Raw genomic sequence first — 16,716 nt, forward strand, 5'->3', positions numbered from 1 at the left:
GCTCAATGCAAAGAAATTGGATAAAACAGCTCATTTACTGTCTAAAATATGGAGGCAATTCTGTGTCAATAAATTGGTATGTTTGCAATATTTATGGTATTTTGTGTGGCTTAAATGCTATTAGGGATTTTGTAACCAACCCATAAGCAATTTGTTATAGAAATATTAAAAAAAACGTGTTAAAGAAGTTGATAAAGGTCCATGATACTAAGTTAGGATTAAATGGCAAATGTTTTTTCTGGGTTTGTATAGATTTGATTACATGTGTGGAATGCTTGTTTTTTAATGTATTGATTTTGTCACATTTTATTTCAGTAATAGTTTATATATATTTTTTGTGGTTTTTCAGGATTCAGCTATTTTTTACAGGTTATGTACTTCAGTACACAGTAAACCAAGGAACCTTTTTTTTTTTCCAGGAAGCATTTGAATACCACGGCAATCCTTGTCACATCACTCCAGAAGAGTATTTTGACTCCAGTGTAGACCTTGGAAGACGAGATATTGGACGGCCACGGGAAATTTCCGCTAAAGTTCAAAAATTCAAGGCTAATTTGTGGTTATGTCAGAATTATCCTCTGTCTCTTAAAGAACAGGTATCTATTGTAATGTGCAGTTACTTCATATATATCACTTACCCACATCATGTGTTTTGTATTCACAATATTTTTTGTTTTCCTAAATTTTAATTTGGAACATACTGAATGTAGTTGAGACCATATGTTAAATTTAACCCTGGACGTTACTTTCTGTAGAAAGGTCTAATAACAGAATCTGTTGCTTAAAGTTATAGTTGTATCTTACTTTATCATGTATATGGAGGACTGGTTTTTTGTCCATCACATGGAGTAGTTTGACTCCCATATTCTTGTGATCCAGTTTTCTGATTTGGTTTTAGCAATTGAAAGCAAATTTTATTTCTGAAATAAAGGAGTCAAGACTTGGCATTGAAGTTCTATCTGTGTTTTCACCTTCTATTAATTATTTTTGAAGGCTGAAAGGGTTATCCTCACATCTTTAAGTACAGTTTGTTTTACTTCTGAGTTGAATGTATCGCAATGTAATAGCCCTGTTACTAAACAATTAGTCTTTAATCTTAAGTAAATAAAGTATTTATTTTTGTCTTTGTTCAACAATGACAAATCTCTATTCCTGTCATTCCACGTTCTTGGTCCTCAAACCCCCATGTTGCAAGGGTGGTAACTGTGTTTTTTCTTCATACTTGAATTTTCACAGCTTACCTGCATATAATAAGTTCTGTTAATGTTCTGTGTAGTTTAGCTTCTTCATATTTTAAGTTCTGAAGAAAAGAATTGAACAATTGATTGCTTTTTGGTTCTTTATTGTGATTTTGAAATTGTTCTGTGGTTGCCTCGCATTCTGTTATTTTCACTCTAGATATTGTTTGTAGATGAAAATCATAGAATTTGTTTTATAGTGTTTAACAAAAAAAAAGTTAATATTTTAAGTACAGGTATGTATATTTTTCTGAAATACTAGGGAGTTTAGTATAAACAAGTTAAATTGTAAGTAATTTTCTGCACATATTTTTGTTTTATCTTGAGTTTTTAAAATATTGTGATCTGACTGGAGTCATGAATATGACATGTTGATTGATTATGTAGTATTTTTTTTTGTTTTTTGCTTTGCTATTATTTACCCTTTTGTGGTGAACTGTTTCAGATTTTACCCATTGTGGACCTAATGGCAATAAGTAGTTCACACTTTGCTAAACTTAGGGACTTCATCACTCTGCAACTTCCTACTGGTTTTCCAGTAAAAATAGGTATGGTTTGGTGTGAGTAGCATAGTCGTTCTAAAGCAGTGGTGATTGTGTTCTAAATTATATACAGTCATGTGAAAAAATTAGGACACCCTATGAAAACCTGTGTATTGTTGTAACAATTTTGGATAAATGGACATTTAATCTCAATTGTAACAATACTGAGAGATTAAAGTAATATAACTAAACAATTAAAACTAAAGAAAAGACTTTTCAAGATCTCCTGTAAATGTAATTCTACAAAAATGCATATTCTAACTGAGGAAAAAGTTAGGACACCCCCACATTTATACCCACTTTAAATGGCTCAATTCACACACAGGTGTATCACACCAGGTGCATGTGATTAGAAGATTGTTACTCAGCATTGTGAATGAGGCCTGCCCTATTTAAACCTCAGGCAGTTAGTTTGGTGTGCTCCTGACTGTTGAAGTGAGAGTGAGCACCATGGTGAGAGCAAAAGAGCTATCTGAGGCCTTCAGAAAGAAATTTGTAGCAGCTTATGAGTCTGGTAAGGGATTTAAAAAGATCCCAAATGATTTTGAAATCAACCATTCCACTATCTGGAAAATAGTCAACAAGTGGAGGGCTTTCAAAATAAGCATGCCCAGGTCTGGTCGTCCAAGCAAGTTCACCCCGAGAGCAGACTGCAAGATGCTAAAAGAGGTCTCCAAAAACCCTGAAATGTCATCACGGGACCTACAGCAGGCTCTGATTACTGTTGATGTGAAAGTGCATGCCTCTACAATCAGAAAGAGACTGCACAAGTGTAACTTGCATGGGAGTTGTGCAAGGAGGAAACCTTTGTTCTCTAAGAGAAACATTAAGGCCAGACTGAAGTTTGCCAGAGAGAATGTAGACAAAGACCACGACTTCTGGAATAATGTTATTTGGACAGATGAGTCCAAAATTGAATTATATGGACACCAGAACAGAGGACATGTTTGGCATAAACCAAATACAGCATTCCAGGAAAAGAACTTCATACCAACTGCGAAGCATGGAGGTGGAAGTGTCATGGTTTGGGGCTGCTTTGCTGCAGCAGGACCTGAACAGCTCGCAATCATAGAATCCACCATGAATTCTACTGTGTATCAGAGGGTGCTTGAGGATGTGAGTCAATCTGTACGAAAATTAAAGCTGAAGCGGAACTGGACCCTGCAACACGACGATGACCCCAAACATACCAGTAAATCCACCAAGGACTGGCTGAAAACTAAGAAATGGAGAGTCCTGGAATGGCTTAGTCAAAGCCTGGATCTTAATCCCATTGAGATGCTGTGGGGTGACTTGAAATGGGCTGTACATGCAAGAAACCCCTCAAACATCTCACAGAGGAGTGTGGCAAACTTTTTTCAGACTGATGTCAGAGACTGGTAGATGCCTACAAGAAGCGTCTCACTGCAGTTATTTCAGCCAAAGGGAGTAACACTAGCTATTAGGGGGTAGGGTGTCCTAACTTTTTACTTAGTTAGAATATGTATTTCTGTAGAATTACATTTACAGAAGATCTTGAAAAATCTTTTCTTTAGTTTTAATTGTTTAGTTATATTCCTATAATCTCTCAGGATTGTTAAAATCAAGATTAAATATCTATATATCCAAAAATGTTACAAAAATACACAGGCTTTCATAGGGCGTCCTAATTTTTTCACATGATTGTGTACGAGTATGAAGGAGCGAAAAATATTTTGTGTTGTAAAGGAGTTTTACCCTAGGGACAATGACTTGTGTATTTGTCCCTAGGTTGTAATCACCATGAAAGTATACATATTGTAACTTCAAAATTTTGGATGCTTTCAGTAAATATTACAAGTCCTTTACACACAACAAAAAAAACTACAGATTTTTTTCAATAAAATGGTTGTAATAAAGATTTGACCAGGAACATTTGTACTCAGTGTTGAGTAGTTGAAGTGGAAAGTTATTTTTGTGCAAGATTAAAAATACTTTTTTCTTACAGTTTTCAAATTTTTTTATAATTTCTAAAACCTAAATGAATATCAGTTATTTCTATCAGTTTATATTTGTTATTTTCTCTACTTTAACTGCATATAAACTCAATCTGACCAATCTGTGTAAAAGTATGGACATGTAAGAGGAGTTTGATACATAGAATCCAACTGACTCTAATTCATGGTAATGCTGCAAAGCTAATTATTGCAGTATGTGAAAAGTTTATGACTGGTATATGATTAATTCAATTATTTTAACTCCAGTTTACCCTACTGTATCATTATCCTTGAATTCTTTTGTTTTTAATTTGATTTTGGATGTGAGCTAGTCTTATGGTAGAACTCTGTATTTTGGAATTGATGAAAATGGCTTAAGTCTGTTTTATAACAAAATATTCCTTTCAGTTTAAATTTTGTAGTATAAACTGTAGGATGCTGCAGACTGCCTGACTTCCATCTGGTCAGTAGTTCAAAAAATTATTGCATTTTTATCATTTGCTGTTTTCACTTAGCAGTAATTTAAAATTAAATGTGATATTAGAAAATTAGCTAAACTCTAACTAGGTGTCATCTTATCATACATACTGCACTGTATGAAAATGCAAGTGTTAGAAAATTGTACTTGTTGCACCATATCTATAACAAATATATATTTCAAGTTTAAAACATGCAAGAAATTAGTTCCCTTTATTCCCTTCTTTATTTATCATTAATAATTGAGAATACAATATTAATGAATTTCTCTGAACTTGCAGTAAAAAATACATCCTTTTTTAGATGTTTTTATATATTTATATGTAAATTTGTGTTTGATAAATAAAGCAAATGTAATATGGTTTTCAACAATTCTTTGTCTTTATATTATTTAATAAATTATGGATGCCAGTCTGATAGATTACACAGGGTTTTATGATATATTAAAATAGTTTTGAAAAACTAAATCAGGGGGTCATGTATCAGGCTGTTGAATGTAAAATGTTGAACTTTCATGTGCAACTTAAAATCTCAATTTTTTAGTGGTTGAAAGAGAAATATTATTGTAAATGTTTCAGAATAATATAGTATATTGTCTGGTTCATTTCAAGCTCATTGTATGTTTATTTCAGAAACTAAATCATATTTATATTGATTTTTGTCACCATGGATAACATTTATATTTGTGTAATTTTCTTGTATAAGTTCTAGTTTAGTCACAGTGCAGTGACAGTAGCTCATGATATCAATCATGTATTTGGCAATGACACAGCTAATAAGTGTATAACACAGTAGATTTCATTCTGGTGAAACAAACCTTCAAAATGATCCTGGGGGGCCACCCTCATACAGGCTTTAATGAGGAAGAATCGAAGGCCTTAACTGAATCAGATGTCTGCCAAACTGTGAAAGAACTTGCCAACAAACTTATTGCTCAGTATTTAACAAGTTCCCAAAATTTTTGAAGTAATTGGTAAAATGACAAAGCTCAATATATGGGTAACTCAGGAGTTGACTGAAACCATCAAACAAGACAAGTTGAAATTTGTTCCTCACTCCTTACTTGCAACAAAAAAGAGCTCTTTCTCCATAAAATTGTCACCTGTGCTGAAAAAAGATTATTTGTGACAATGAACTATGATCTAGACAGTAACTTGACTATGAAAAAGCACCAAAACATATGCAAAAATCAGCTCTTCACCATAAAAAGCTTAGGGGCAGTGTTTGGTCATCAGCAAGTTTGATCCATTATTCATTCTTTATACCCAAAAGAAACAATCACAGCGGAGAAATGTTCTAATGACCTTTATACTTTGCATCAAATGTTGTCATCAAATCATCAGTAATAATCAAGTAGTGGACCCATACTGCTTGAGGGTAATGCTCGACCTCATGTCCAAAAACTGAATGAACTTCAGTATGAAACTTTACTTCATCCATCATATTCATCACATTTTTCCCCTGTTGATTATCACTTTTTCAAACATTTGGGCATTTTTCTAAAGCCTTAAATGTTTGCAAATCAAAGGTCAATTGAAAGTGCCTTTGAAGATTTTTTTGCATCAAATGATGTCCAATTTTTTAAAGCTGGCATTTATAAAGTAACAACTCATTGGTGCAAGTGTATTGAGCCTAAAGGAGCTTATCTTGGTTAAATAAATTAAACAACAAAGATGTACTTGTTTCACATTTTATATGCAATAGCTTGATAACTTATGTAAAGTTATGGTGGAATGGTATTTATCAGAACTACGTTTTAATGTTGTTAGTCATTTTGTAAATACTCCAATGCCACTGAAAACTGAGTGCTTTTTAGAAGAGTATATAACAGTCCTTTTTGGCACAAAATATTCATATACTTGGATCATAAAGATGTATAAGGAATTATGATTTCCAAGAAAAAGATATCCTTTATATTTAATAGCATTGGAATAAAAGGGAATATGGATTAACTTAGGGAACCAGAATTATCATGGAAGAGTTATGCAAACAAAAAGTTGTATCCAAGTCAACAAAATCATATTGCTACAATTTGTTACAAGCAAAATCTTGTGGACACAAAAGTGTGTGGCACAATTTATCCTTATGTACAGAGCAACAGTACACAAGATGTAGGAACTTCTCAAGGAAAAATGTTAAGTTGTGTATGTAAGATGCTTTCATTTCACATTCAAGCAAGTATGACCAGTTGTAGAACACTGTATAAACAGTAGCTTGCTGTAAAAAAAAATGGCTGTATTTAGTAATGCTTGACTAAGTGTTTGGGTACATTTAACAAGTGTCATTTTATGCTTGTTAGTAGATGAACAAAATTTCGAAAGGTGGTACAAGGTATGATAGAGACCATATTTAAATGATTCTTGAGTATTGCTGGATATTGTGCGAGGGGCAAGTTAGGGGTCAGGAAAATGGAAACAAAGGTCAAGGTGAAGTCTGCTTTGTGTAAGACCACTTTGTGCCACACAAAAATAATGACTATACAGAACTGAGGTTAACAAGGTATGGGTTTACCAAATTAAGATTTTGAGCACTATCTGTGATTTGATTGTCCATTATGTCCAGCAGCTGGAGAGTGAAGTAGGTATTTATACCAGTCAGGTTACCTAGTACACTACCTGTGGATTTATGCACACTCAGATTGTTGAGACGGACACTCAGAAATCATTGTCCTCAAATGCCAGATGGAGTTTGCAAAGTATGAAGGAAGGATGATGTGTTTTGGCTTTGACAGCTGTGTATCAGAGCCTTTAGCAGTAGAAACTATGCTACAGTGCTATTATCATCAAGATTCACAGATATCATAGATTATGACTAGACGTGGTGACACAAACTGTAGTTATGTGGCAAAGCTCCAAAATCTGTACTCTGTGCAATATAGTCACATAATTTGTATTCTTCAAATAAAGTAGTTAAATATTTTAATACTTAAGTTAGTTTAGAAATACCAAAATTTCCTGTTAAGTGTTTTTATATTCTATTTAGAAAAGAAGTGATTGCATACTTCAAAAGAGTGTTATCCCTTCTATCTTAAATATAAAGAGATAAGAACAGAATACTTTTTACTGTTCAAGAAATTCCAATTTTCCATGTTCTGAATGCTCGCATCACCTTCGAAAACATCTATGCAATGGATAATTCAGTAGCTGGGGTGATGTCTGCAAGAGATGACAGTACATCTGTTTGTTTGATTGATGAAAACTGTTTTGAGCCTCCTCCTGGTTATATTAGACTAGGTATGTATTTATTATTAAGGTGAAAAGTTGTGGCTAGTAGATTTGTGAAGTCAAACTAAGAGAATTACTTTTGTGTTTAATTTAAATATCTTAAAGTGTGAGAATTTTCTGTAGCATGTTGCAAAAATTGTTTAAAAACCTGTTTTAAGAAGCCAAACTCATAGGACTAGTAAAGATACTTAGAGTTAAAAATGGATAGCAAATTGTTGCACACAAAACATCATTGGACTTGAAGAATGGCATAATTAGTTACCGTCTTTGGTTTCTACAGGAAGTGAAGAATTCAGACATCTCAGTATTGAGAATGATGATGACCTGCTTCAACTTGCAATTCAACAGTCACTATTAGAAGCAGGCAGTGAAGAGGAACAGGTAAGTGTCAAGAATGAGTTAAATATTTCATTGGTGCTTATAGTTTTCAGTATAACCTAATTTTTACACAGTAGTGGGAAAATTTTTGTTGTCTTGGAGCTTCTTCAGTATATGTTGTATTCCAGTGTGTATATCATATAGTCTTAACCTGATAAGTTTAATATTTCCCTATCTTTGCAAAGGAAGAAACTTGAAATTTTAATTAATATAGCTAATTCTTCAAAGTTTGCCCCAAAACTCACAAGTGTTTCACGTATCTTGTGACACGTTGCCATTAAATTTATGTGAACATGATATATGAATGTTTGATGTTGACATTGTCTCAACACACATTACATACACCACTTTATTTATCTTGTACTCCTGCATTTGTTTATTAACTGTATTGTTATTTTGTTAGTATATGCCTCATTGGTTTTAGAACCTTGTTTGTGTATGTCACACTTCCATTTTGAACACACAGTTAAACTTATATTCACTGTATTTCTGGAACATTTAAATAAACAATGTTTGGAAATCTCAGTACAAAGATTTTGAAAATGTACCATTAGTCAGATCATGAAAGTCTGGAAAATGAACATGAATAAATCACAAATAAAAATTATATGGTGACTAATAGCTATGGTGTTTTTGTTTGCAGACTCTATACTTTATAATATTCAGAAACTAACCAGATTGTGATAGCAACAAGGAGGGTTACTAACATAAAAATATTGAAGACTTTTTTTGGGTGATATTTTGAGAGTGCTTTTAGGTAGTTAATATTTAAGGACACTATATATTTAAAAATGGCTAGTATGGGTTGAGAAATGTATATTTCTCTACAAGAGGGTTTTTTCATCATCACAGATTTAGGGACACTGTAGTTTCATTAAGTTCATACAAATGTGCAATTGAATAGAACTAATGTGATTATTTGGATAGCAAAGGGAAAATTTTATGAAGAATTTGCTAGTGCAGTATTTGTAATAAAATCTGTAAAATATTCATTTTCACTACAGGTTGGTTGTAGGACAATATACTGGTTCACCTTTTTTAACTTAATATTGGAAAATATTTATAGCCTTATTAAGTAATAACTGGTAAAGACAGAGGAGCAAAATTGAGGTTGTGACCATTAACTAACACTACAAATTAAAACAATGTAAATATTTCATCCATTATTTGCTTGATATCAATTGTGTCAACATCTACAAAATAAAAACAAAATACACATGATTTTGACATAGATAAAACAAGCCAACTTTAAAATTTTCAAAATAATTATCTTCATTGATCTTAATAATGGTTTAATTTCATAGAGACATTTACTTCTACAAACACTTTAAGAGACATAAAATGCATTTGAGACCAACTAACTTAGATGGGGTTATGAGGGATGGGTAGTTGTTCATACTTTTTTTGTGTGAGATATAGTTTACACAAGACATTTATAATAATTAAATCGTACCCTCTCCCGCTTTAACTAACTAGTTGTGTCACTCATTGAAAATTTTTTTTTCAATTTTGTATTTCTCTAAATTGAAATTCATCAGTTGCAAAGATAGCCTAGTTTCTTTTGGTTCTAGTGTATTGTAAATGTATGTTTTGATTTTCAATACATGTACGTACATGCTGTACTTCTGAAAATGTTTAGGAAACTTTTATGCTTAGGTGTACAAGTACAAAAAATTTTGATATGTACGTTGGGCAAATCATGAAAGTTTTGAAAATAAAAGTTACAATACAACAACAACAACAACAAAAAAAACTGTCAAGATATTGTTAGGGAAGTGTATATTAGTTTAATCTAGATTTGAATGTTCTCTGCCCATATTTGATGTTGTAATTCTTAATAATCACATGATCTGTACCCTTCCTGACTTATTTTATAGGTGACCATATGGGAAGCATTAAGAGCTCACAGACCACTTCCTGAAGACAAAGATTTACAAAGGTAGTGTATTTGATAATTTATAAATAAATGTGTCACAATTTTCTTTCTTTATACTAAGAAATACTCATGATACTCAAAATATGGAGTTGGAATGTTTTTAATTTTTCAGCTGTTAAACAGTGTAAAAGTACTGACTTTTTAAACTTTTGATTGATTTTCTTATTTTGCTTATAGTAATAATAATAATAATAATAATAATTATGTAAAGTGTTATTTATTGGTTATTCCAATAAGTTTGTATCACTTAATGTAAAAGGAAAAAAAATTAAAAACTTCCATAGTTTGAAATCCTCTTCAATTAACTTAAAGTGTACATAAAGAGACAGTAGATTTGGCTGAACAGTTTAAAATTATTACGGTTTGCTATTAATACTTGTAAAAAGAGAGAGAGAGAGGCTAGGCTTAGCAACTTGATGTTTTTCCAGTTTGAACTTTTAGTACATGTAAAGAGAGAGGCTGGGCTTAACAGCTTGAGATTCTTTTAGTTTGAACTTTTAGTATTTATAAAGAAAGAAATACTAGGCTTAACAACTTGAGATTCTCCCAAATTAGCTTTAGATACTTGTAAAAAAATGAAAAACACTATTCCAATTGAAAACGGCTTTGGCTTGATGACAGAATATGGTCATCATTCTTTAAGTTCCTAATGAAGAAGTTTGCTTGTAGGTTTAGGTGGTGGTCTTGATGCAGCTGTGGCTTGAAAGGTGTAATTGTGCTTTGAGGTGGCTTGAAATGCATCCCATGACCAGTTTTCAGCAGGCATTCTTTATATGTTTTTCTGCTGTTATTTTGTTATGTTGCATTTGTACTGATTATTTAGGGTTCAGTACCACTATTTAAGAATAATACTTGGATGTTTGAATGGTCAAGGCTTTGTTTTTATAAGTATTTGGCATATATGTATAAGTGTGTTTTCTAGTTTTTTACATTCAGCTGATTTGTCAACTTACTCTCAGCAAATTAATGTGTTATTTCTAAGAAAACTGAAGATAGCCCAACACTTGTTGGTGAAAGTTTCTACTCTGTGTTCTTAAAACTTTGGTATCTAAAAAGAACAGATTTGGTTAAAGTATAGATTAACTGGTGTAATGTGATTTATAGTGTATCTATACTTTCAGGGTTTTTCATTATAGTATGACTGATTATCAAAATTGCAACAGTTCTGGTATTGTGTCTAATTTTGGACATCATGTCCAGCAGTCTGCCAGGGATTCTCAATTGTCCTTGGCACTACAACTTTCTCATCAGGCTGCACTGGAAGAAGATAATAAAAGAAAGGAAGAAGAAGAGCAACTAGCTAGAGTTATACAGTTGTCATTGTCTCAGAAGTAACCTAGTTTCTGAATGAATGTTTTAACTTTTCACACAGAACTTTCAATCAAAACTGTAGTTAGTAGCATTACACTGTTAATAAGAATTTCAAAATGTACTGTGTTGGATGTGGAGGGATATTTCAGTTTGATAAATTTAATTGTTGACTCAACAGTGAAAATGTTAAAAAGACAAATTTAAGAAGTGTGACTAAGGCAACAATTAAGTATTTCTATGGTGGTTTTAATATGGTGAATTAAAAAGGACTAAAAGCTTCATAGAAATTATATACACTTCACCATTATAAGAGGTCTAACTGTATGTCTTTGAGTTGCTTACTCAAGCTGTGCTGATGTAGGTAAAACTTTAGTCCACGTCAAAGGGTATGACCAATCAAGGAATACATTAAGCCTCTACATCACTGATTCAACTTTCAGTTTCATCTTTGCTGAAGAAGAGAAATCTTTAACATGTATGATAATTTAAATATTGTTTTTTGCTTTCTCCTGGCTGTATTTAAAATGAACTACATCATTATTTGTTGTTTCTTGCTCATACATTTGGTAATGTATGAGGAGTAAGGAAAAAGGAACAAAAATAAATAAATACATAAATACTTCTATTTAAGTTTGAGTTATCAAAACTGGTGATTTTAACATTGATAAACACATATAGTTGTTACTAGTTTAGTAGTAATGAGTAGTGTTATGTTCCCTTGGATTTAAGAATGTTATAGTTTTTTGTGTAGTTGTAATCTACATTGTACTGAGTTTCATCACTTTAGTTTGCAAAGATAAACTACAGAGACTGAGTATGTTAAACAGTTTTTTAGAACATCATCATGTTATAACAGATGGTACATCTTGACAATAGACCTGAAGTGTAGTTTCCATACAAAAAAGAAAAATACCAAAATAAGGCTGTTTTGTCCAAAGTAACCCACTAATTTCTATATGCTTTCTCTAATACATTTAATGTAAGAGGAGGATAGTTTTGTAGCACCTCTTTCACATGAATACATCTGGTGACTTCATCAGTATGTCGTTTTATAGTTAGGATGAATACCCATTTCATTTTTCAGCTGTTTATAGTTGAATATACACTTTTACACTTACAAAAGTGTAACTACATATCACAGTAATAACCAGAATACCAGATAGCTGCTATTTTGTTGCTTAGAAAAGTGAAACTGCATAACACAGTTGTGATCAGGATACGAGGCAGTTGCAATTTTATGCTTACAGTAGGGAAACTACATATCACAGTTGTGAACAGGATACCAGACATATGCTATCTTTACACTTACAGTAGAGTAACTACATTACACAGTTTATCAGGATATCAGAGAGTTGCTATCTTTAGTAAACACTTACAGTAGGGTAACTACATATCACTCTTTTGACCAAGATACCAGAGAGTTTCTATCTTTACACTTACAGTAGTGTAACTACATAACACAGTTTTGAACAGGATACCAGGCAACTGTAACTTCATAACACAGAAATGACCAGGACACTAGACAGCTGCTATTTTTACATTTATAAAAGTGTAACTACATAACACAGTTTTGAACAGGATACCAGGCAACTGTAACTTCATAACACAGAAATGACCAGGACACTGGACAGCTGCTATTTTTACATTTATAAAAGTGTAACTACATATCACAGTTGTGACCAAGCATCTGCTATTTTTACTTTTACAAGAATGTAACTATATATTGTAGTGGCAACCAGATTACCAAACAGCTGTTATCCTTATGTTCAGTAGTGTGTAACTACATATCACAGTGGTGACCAGATTACTCAACAATCAGTTTTTTACTTAGTACCATGTTTGTCAGCACTTTGCTTACTGGTGGTGAGAGCTTTTAACTGAAGTATGTATGTGTGTGTGTGTGTGTGTGTGTGTATATATATATATATATATATATATATGTATACACACATCAGTTATAAAACATTTACATGTGTATATATAAGTTTTTATTTATTAGATTGTCCAGAAATAAATGTTTTTGAACTGTGAAGTTTGGAAAAGTATAAACCAGTGTTGTAAAACATGAGTAATCAAACACCATTTGCTTCAACACATTGTTGCCAACTTCTAACAATGCTGCTGTAGAAATCAGGATTTCTTTGGTCAGTGAACTCCCTGAAAGTTTCTTCTGCAGCTGTCTGGTTTGTAAAGCGTTCATTGATTAAAAAAGTTGTCAACGTGCTTGGAAAAAATGAAAATCTGAAGATGAAAGGTCTGGGGAATGAAGTGGATGAGGCAGAAACTCAATTTTCAATTTGCTAAGTTTTAGGATTGTCATTTTTGACAGGAACCATAATGCTGATTTTGTTGATCTTTACACTTGCAAAATATCTTCATGCAGAACCCACTTATCCAATTTTTTCATCTTTCCAATTGCACTCAAGTGGTTGGCAATGCTTGATTTGCTTGTGCCTAGCTTTTGTCAAGTTCACATATTGTTGTGTAAGGGTCTGTCTCATCTTCTTTCCTTAATGTGTTTTCATCTAAGGATGGCTTCTTTTCACGACATTCATGGTCTTCAAGATTAGCATCTCCATATTGAAACCTTTAGAACTAACAATGAACTGTACATTCAGTAACAGATCCGTGGCTGTGAATATCTGGTAGATGTTCCATGCGGTTTTGGTAGCTTTTCATCCAAGTTTGAATTCGTAGAGAAAGAATCGGTCCGTCTTGTCTTAGGAGTTGCAAAAGTTACCCTGAGTAGAGTTGAAACAGCAGACAATTAAGACACCTTGTAAGTGACAACAATAATAATAAGTTACTCAGTATTCAGCTTCTAAATGTCATTGTGAGAATTCTGACATTTGTTTTTGGACAACCTAATGCAATATTTATGTAAGATATTTTAAAAAACATGTAAATTCTGTTAGATATTATCAAAACACTTATATATTGTGTCTGGAATGTTGATATGAAGTTACAAGTATGGTAAAGTTGTAGAAACTCTCACATATGTACAGTTGGGTAAAAAGGTTAGCTTTGGTATAAAGGTATCCAAACTTCAAATGAACCGTTAACAGCCAGTGTATGTTGAAACAGAAAAAGTGTTGAATAGAACTTGCTATCAAACAACTTTTTAATGATGCTTTTAATCTCAAGATGTTGCTTATTTAAAACCATACCAATATATGTCATAAAAGAAAATTTTAAATCGGTTAAATGTAGATCAATATTCTTAATGAAAACAAGAGTGGTAGACATTTTGCTGAATTATCTTTTGAAATTGTGATTTTGAATCTTAAAATAGATTGTGATGTATTCAAAGGGTGATATATTTGATATCTGAAGGTTTAACCACATGTAGTGTGTATATCAAAGAACATGGATGCATTTAAGTGATCAATTCATGATTTCAACATGAAACGTGACATTTGAAAGTTAGTGATAGAATTCCTTTTTTCTTGTAAATTGTCTTTTATCTGTATATTAATAACTTGGGAAATTGTTTGATATTTAATAGGATGCAACTGAAAATCCATGAAAAGAAAAACAGCTAAAAAATCTAGTGTCATTGTCACTTGCATTTGCAATAAATGTCTTTATTTCTTGCATAAACAGTTCTCTTAAACTAAACTTTTCATGTGTGTAGATGTTTATATAATGTCTACATAAAACTTGTCTAACAAGTGATTACATTTCTTTATCTAGTGATTAACTTAAGTTTTTAATGGATAATGTTATTGTTAATTTTGTTAGTTTCTTCACATATTATAAATAACTATTTATTTTTAAAGGGAAAACTTAGAGCCTGTGCTTTATGAAGTTACCATTGTGGTTAAAAATATTCATTCAGAGTTGGAGTTTTTAATTTTATTTTTAATGATTTTGTTTTAACTTTGCTTTTGTCAAGAATATTTAAATACTTCAAATGTATTTTTGTAAGACTGAAAGCAGTTCCTCATAGCTAGTCATCTTGAAGTTTAAACAGTTTTTTTTTTTGTAATTTAATTAAATAATCAGGGTAGAGTTTTTAATATTTAAGTGTAGTCAGAATTAGAAGCCTCTAGTGGCTCCGTGGTTAGTCCAAGGACTTGTACAGTTAAAAGCTTGGTTTTGTTACTATGATGGGCACAGCACAGATAGTCTATTGTGATGAGTTTATGGACATACAAAATTAAGATGTATTGGACTGATTCCTTGTGGTGGACAGATTGTAAATAGTCCATTGTGCAATTTTGTTGTATTAAAAAATCTGAAAGTATCTAAACTGGTAAAAATGCAACTTTTAATTGCTACTATGGGATATGGTCTGATGTAAAATATAAGTTATCTATTTTCATAACAGTGAGTGAAAGAAAAATAGAAACTTTTCATTGTTAATTATATTCCTTGAAAGATGTTTGATTTTTATCATATCAAATTTGTGCACCAAATAAAAAAAAATATGCAACATACTTTTGGCTGAACTCTTCAAAAACTTTACAGCCAACAAAATAATCTTAAAATATGAGACAGGCCAATGTGCTGTGTATGGCCATTTTTCAGCCTTATGTTGGTGAGTAAAAGACAGTGTGCAGAGATGTCTATGGTATTGTATTAGTGTTATGTTGATAAGTAAAAAATGGTCTGTATCAGTTTCATGTTTATGTGAAAGGTAATGAATGGTGTGTGGAGATGTTTATGGTAGTGTATCAATGTTATGTCGATAGGTAGAGGTGTGTATGGTAGTGTATCAGTGTTATGTCGATAGGTAGAGGTGTGTATGGTAGTGTATCAGTGTTATGTTGATGAGTAAGAGAAAGGCCTACATGAATTATTTGTTGTAGTATGGAGATACTTGACATTTACATTTTGTAAGAATGTTTTTAATTTTTTTTAACTTGTGTTTAGAAACTGTTTTATATATATATAAACATATTTACCTACTTTTTAAATTAAAATATTCGTTTTGGAAATGCATTTATTTTGTTTTGTTGTCAACTTTTTACACTTTTTTTACATTGTAAAATCTAAAGTGTGGACAAGAATTACTTTATAAAAAGAAAGATATATGTGTTTATTTGCATCAAAGCAACTGTAAAATGAATTCATGCAAGTACTATGATAAAGATTACAGTTGAAAGTTTTATTCCAAGCATATTATAAAAGTAGTGTAAAGCATAGCCTAACATTATTATTACTAAACATACAAATAGTTGTTGGTAAAAAGATTGTCATAAGAGATACAAATTGTACTTTTTCTCTTGGGATTTTTTTGTCTTCTGCATTAATGAAAAGTAAAAATTCAAAATTAATGTGAATGTTGAAGGAATTTTTTAATATACTACAAACTTTACTGTAAAAACGTTGTCTTTGCTGGCATTATTTATTGAAGAATTTTCATATTTCTTGTTAATGTTAATACGTGCAATAAACAATTTGTTTGAAACCCACTAGGACTTCTCGCTTTGTGTGTGCACTCAATATTTTAGTTTGAGGTGACTTTACCCCAAACGTTGTAATGTCTCAGGTTATTCAGTGGTGTTTTTTTTTTTATATATTTCACCCCACAACTGGACGTGCATAAATAAAATACTTATTTTATAGTAAGCTGGTAGTGCTTTCAATTTGTGTATTATGTATAACATGTTAAGTTGAAAACAAAAATGGAAAAAAAATTGTACCACAAAA

The 16,716-nt window shown here is 31.8% G+C and overlaps 1 protein-coding gene across 7 annotated transcripts in view; it reads left to right on the top strand.

Moving 5' to 3' along the window:
• LOC143253332 (ankyrin repeat domain-containing protein 13D-like) overlaps nucleotides 1–16,479 on the top strand; it is a 41,758-nt gene extending 25,279 nt beyond the window's left edge. For 6 of the 7 annotated variants that reach the window (XM_076507046.1, XM_076507042.1, XM_076507044.1 and 3 more), the window contains 6 exons: nucleotides 420–596; nucleotides 1,684–1,786; nucleotides 7,284–7,445; nucleotides 7,717–7,817; nucleotides 9,692–9,753; nucleotides 10,872–16,479. In XM_076507046.1, coding sequence (XP_076363161.1) covers nucleotides 420–596; nucleotides 1,684–1,786; nucleotides 7,284–7,445; nucleotides 7,717–7,817; nucleotides 9,692–9,753; nucleotides 10,872–11,085 — 819 coding nt within the window. In that variant the 3' untranslated portion in view covers nucleotides 11,086–16,479. The remainder of the gene's footprint in view (nucleotides 1–419; nucleotides 597–1,683; nucleotides 1,787–7,283; nucleotides 7,446–7,716; nucleotides 7,818–9,691; nucleotides 9,754–10,871) is intronic. The other variant, XM_076507043.1, reaches the window with a different exon arrangement.
• Nucleotides 16,480–16,716: the final 237 nt, after the last annotated feature.

The sequence above is a fragment of the Tachypleus tridentatus genome, chromosome 6 (genome assembly GCF_004210375.1).
Source record: "Tachypleus tridentatus isolate NWPU-2018 chromosome 6, ASM421037v1, whole genome shotgun sequence".
In the NCBI taxonomy this organism is placed as follows: Eukaryota; Metazoa; Arthropoda; class Merostomata; order Xiphosura; family Limulidae; genus Tachypleus; species Tachypleus tridentatus.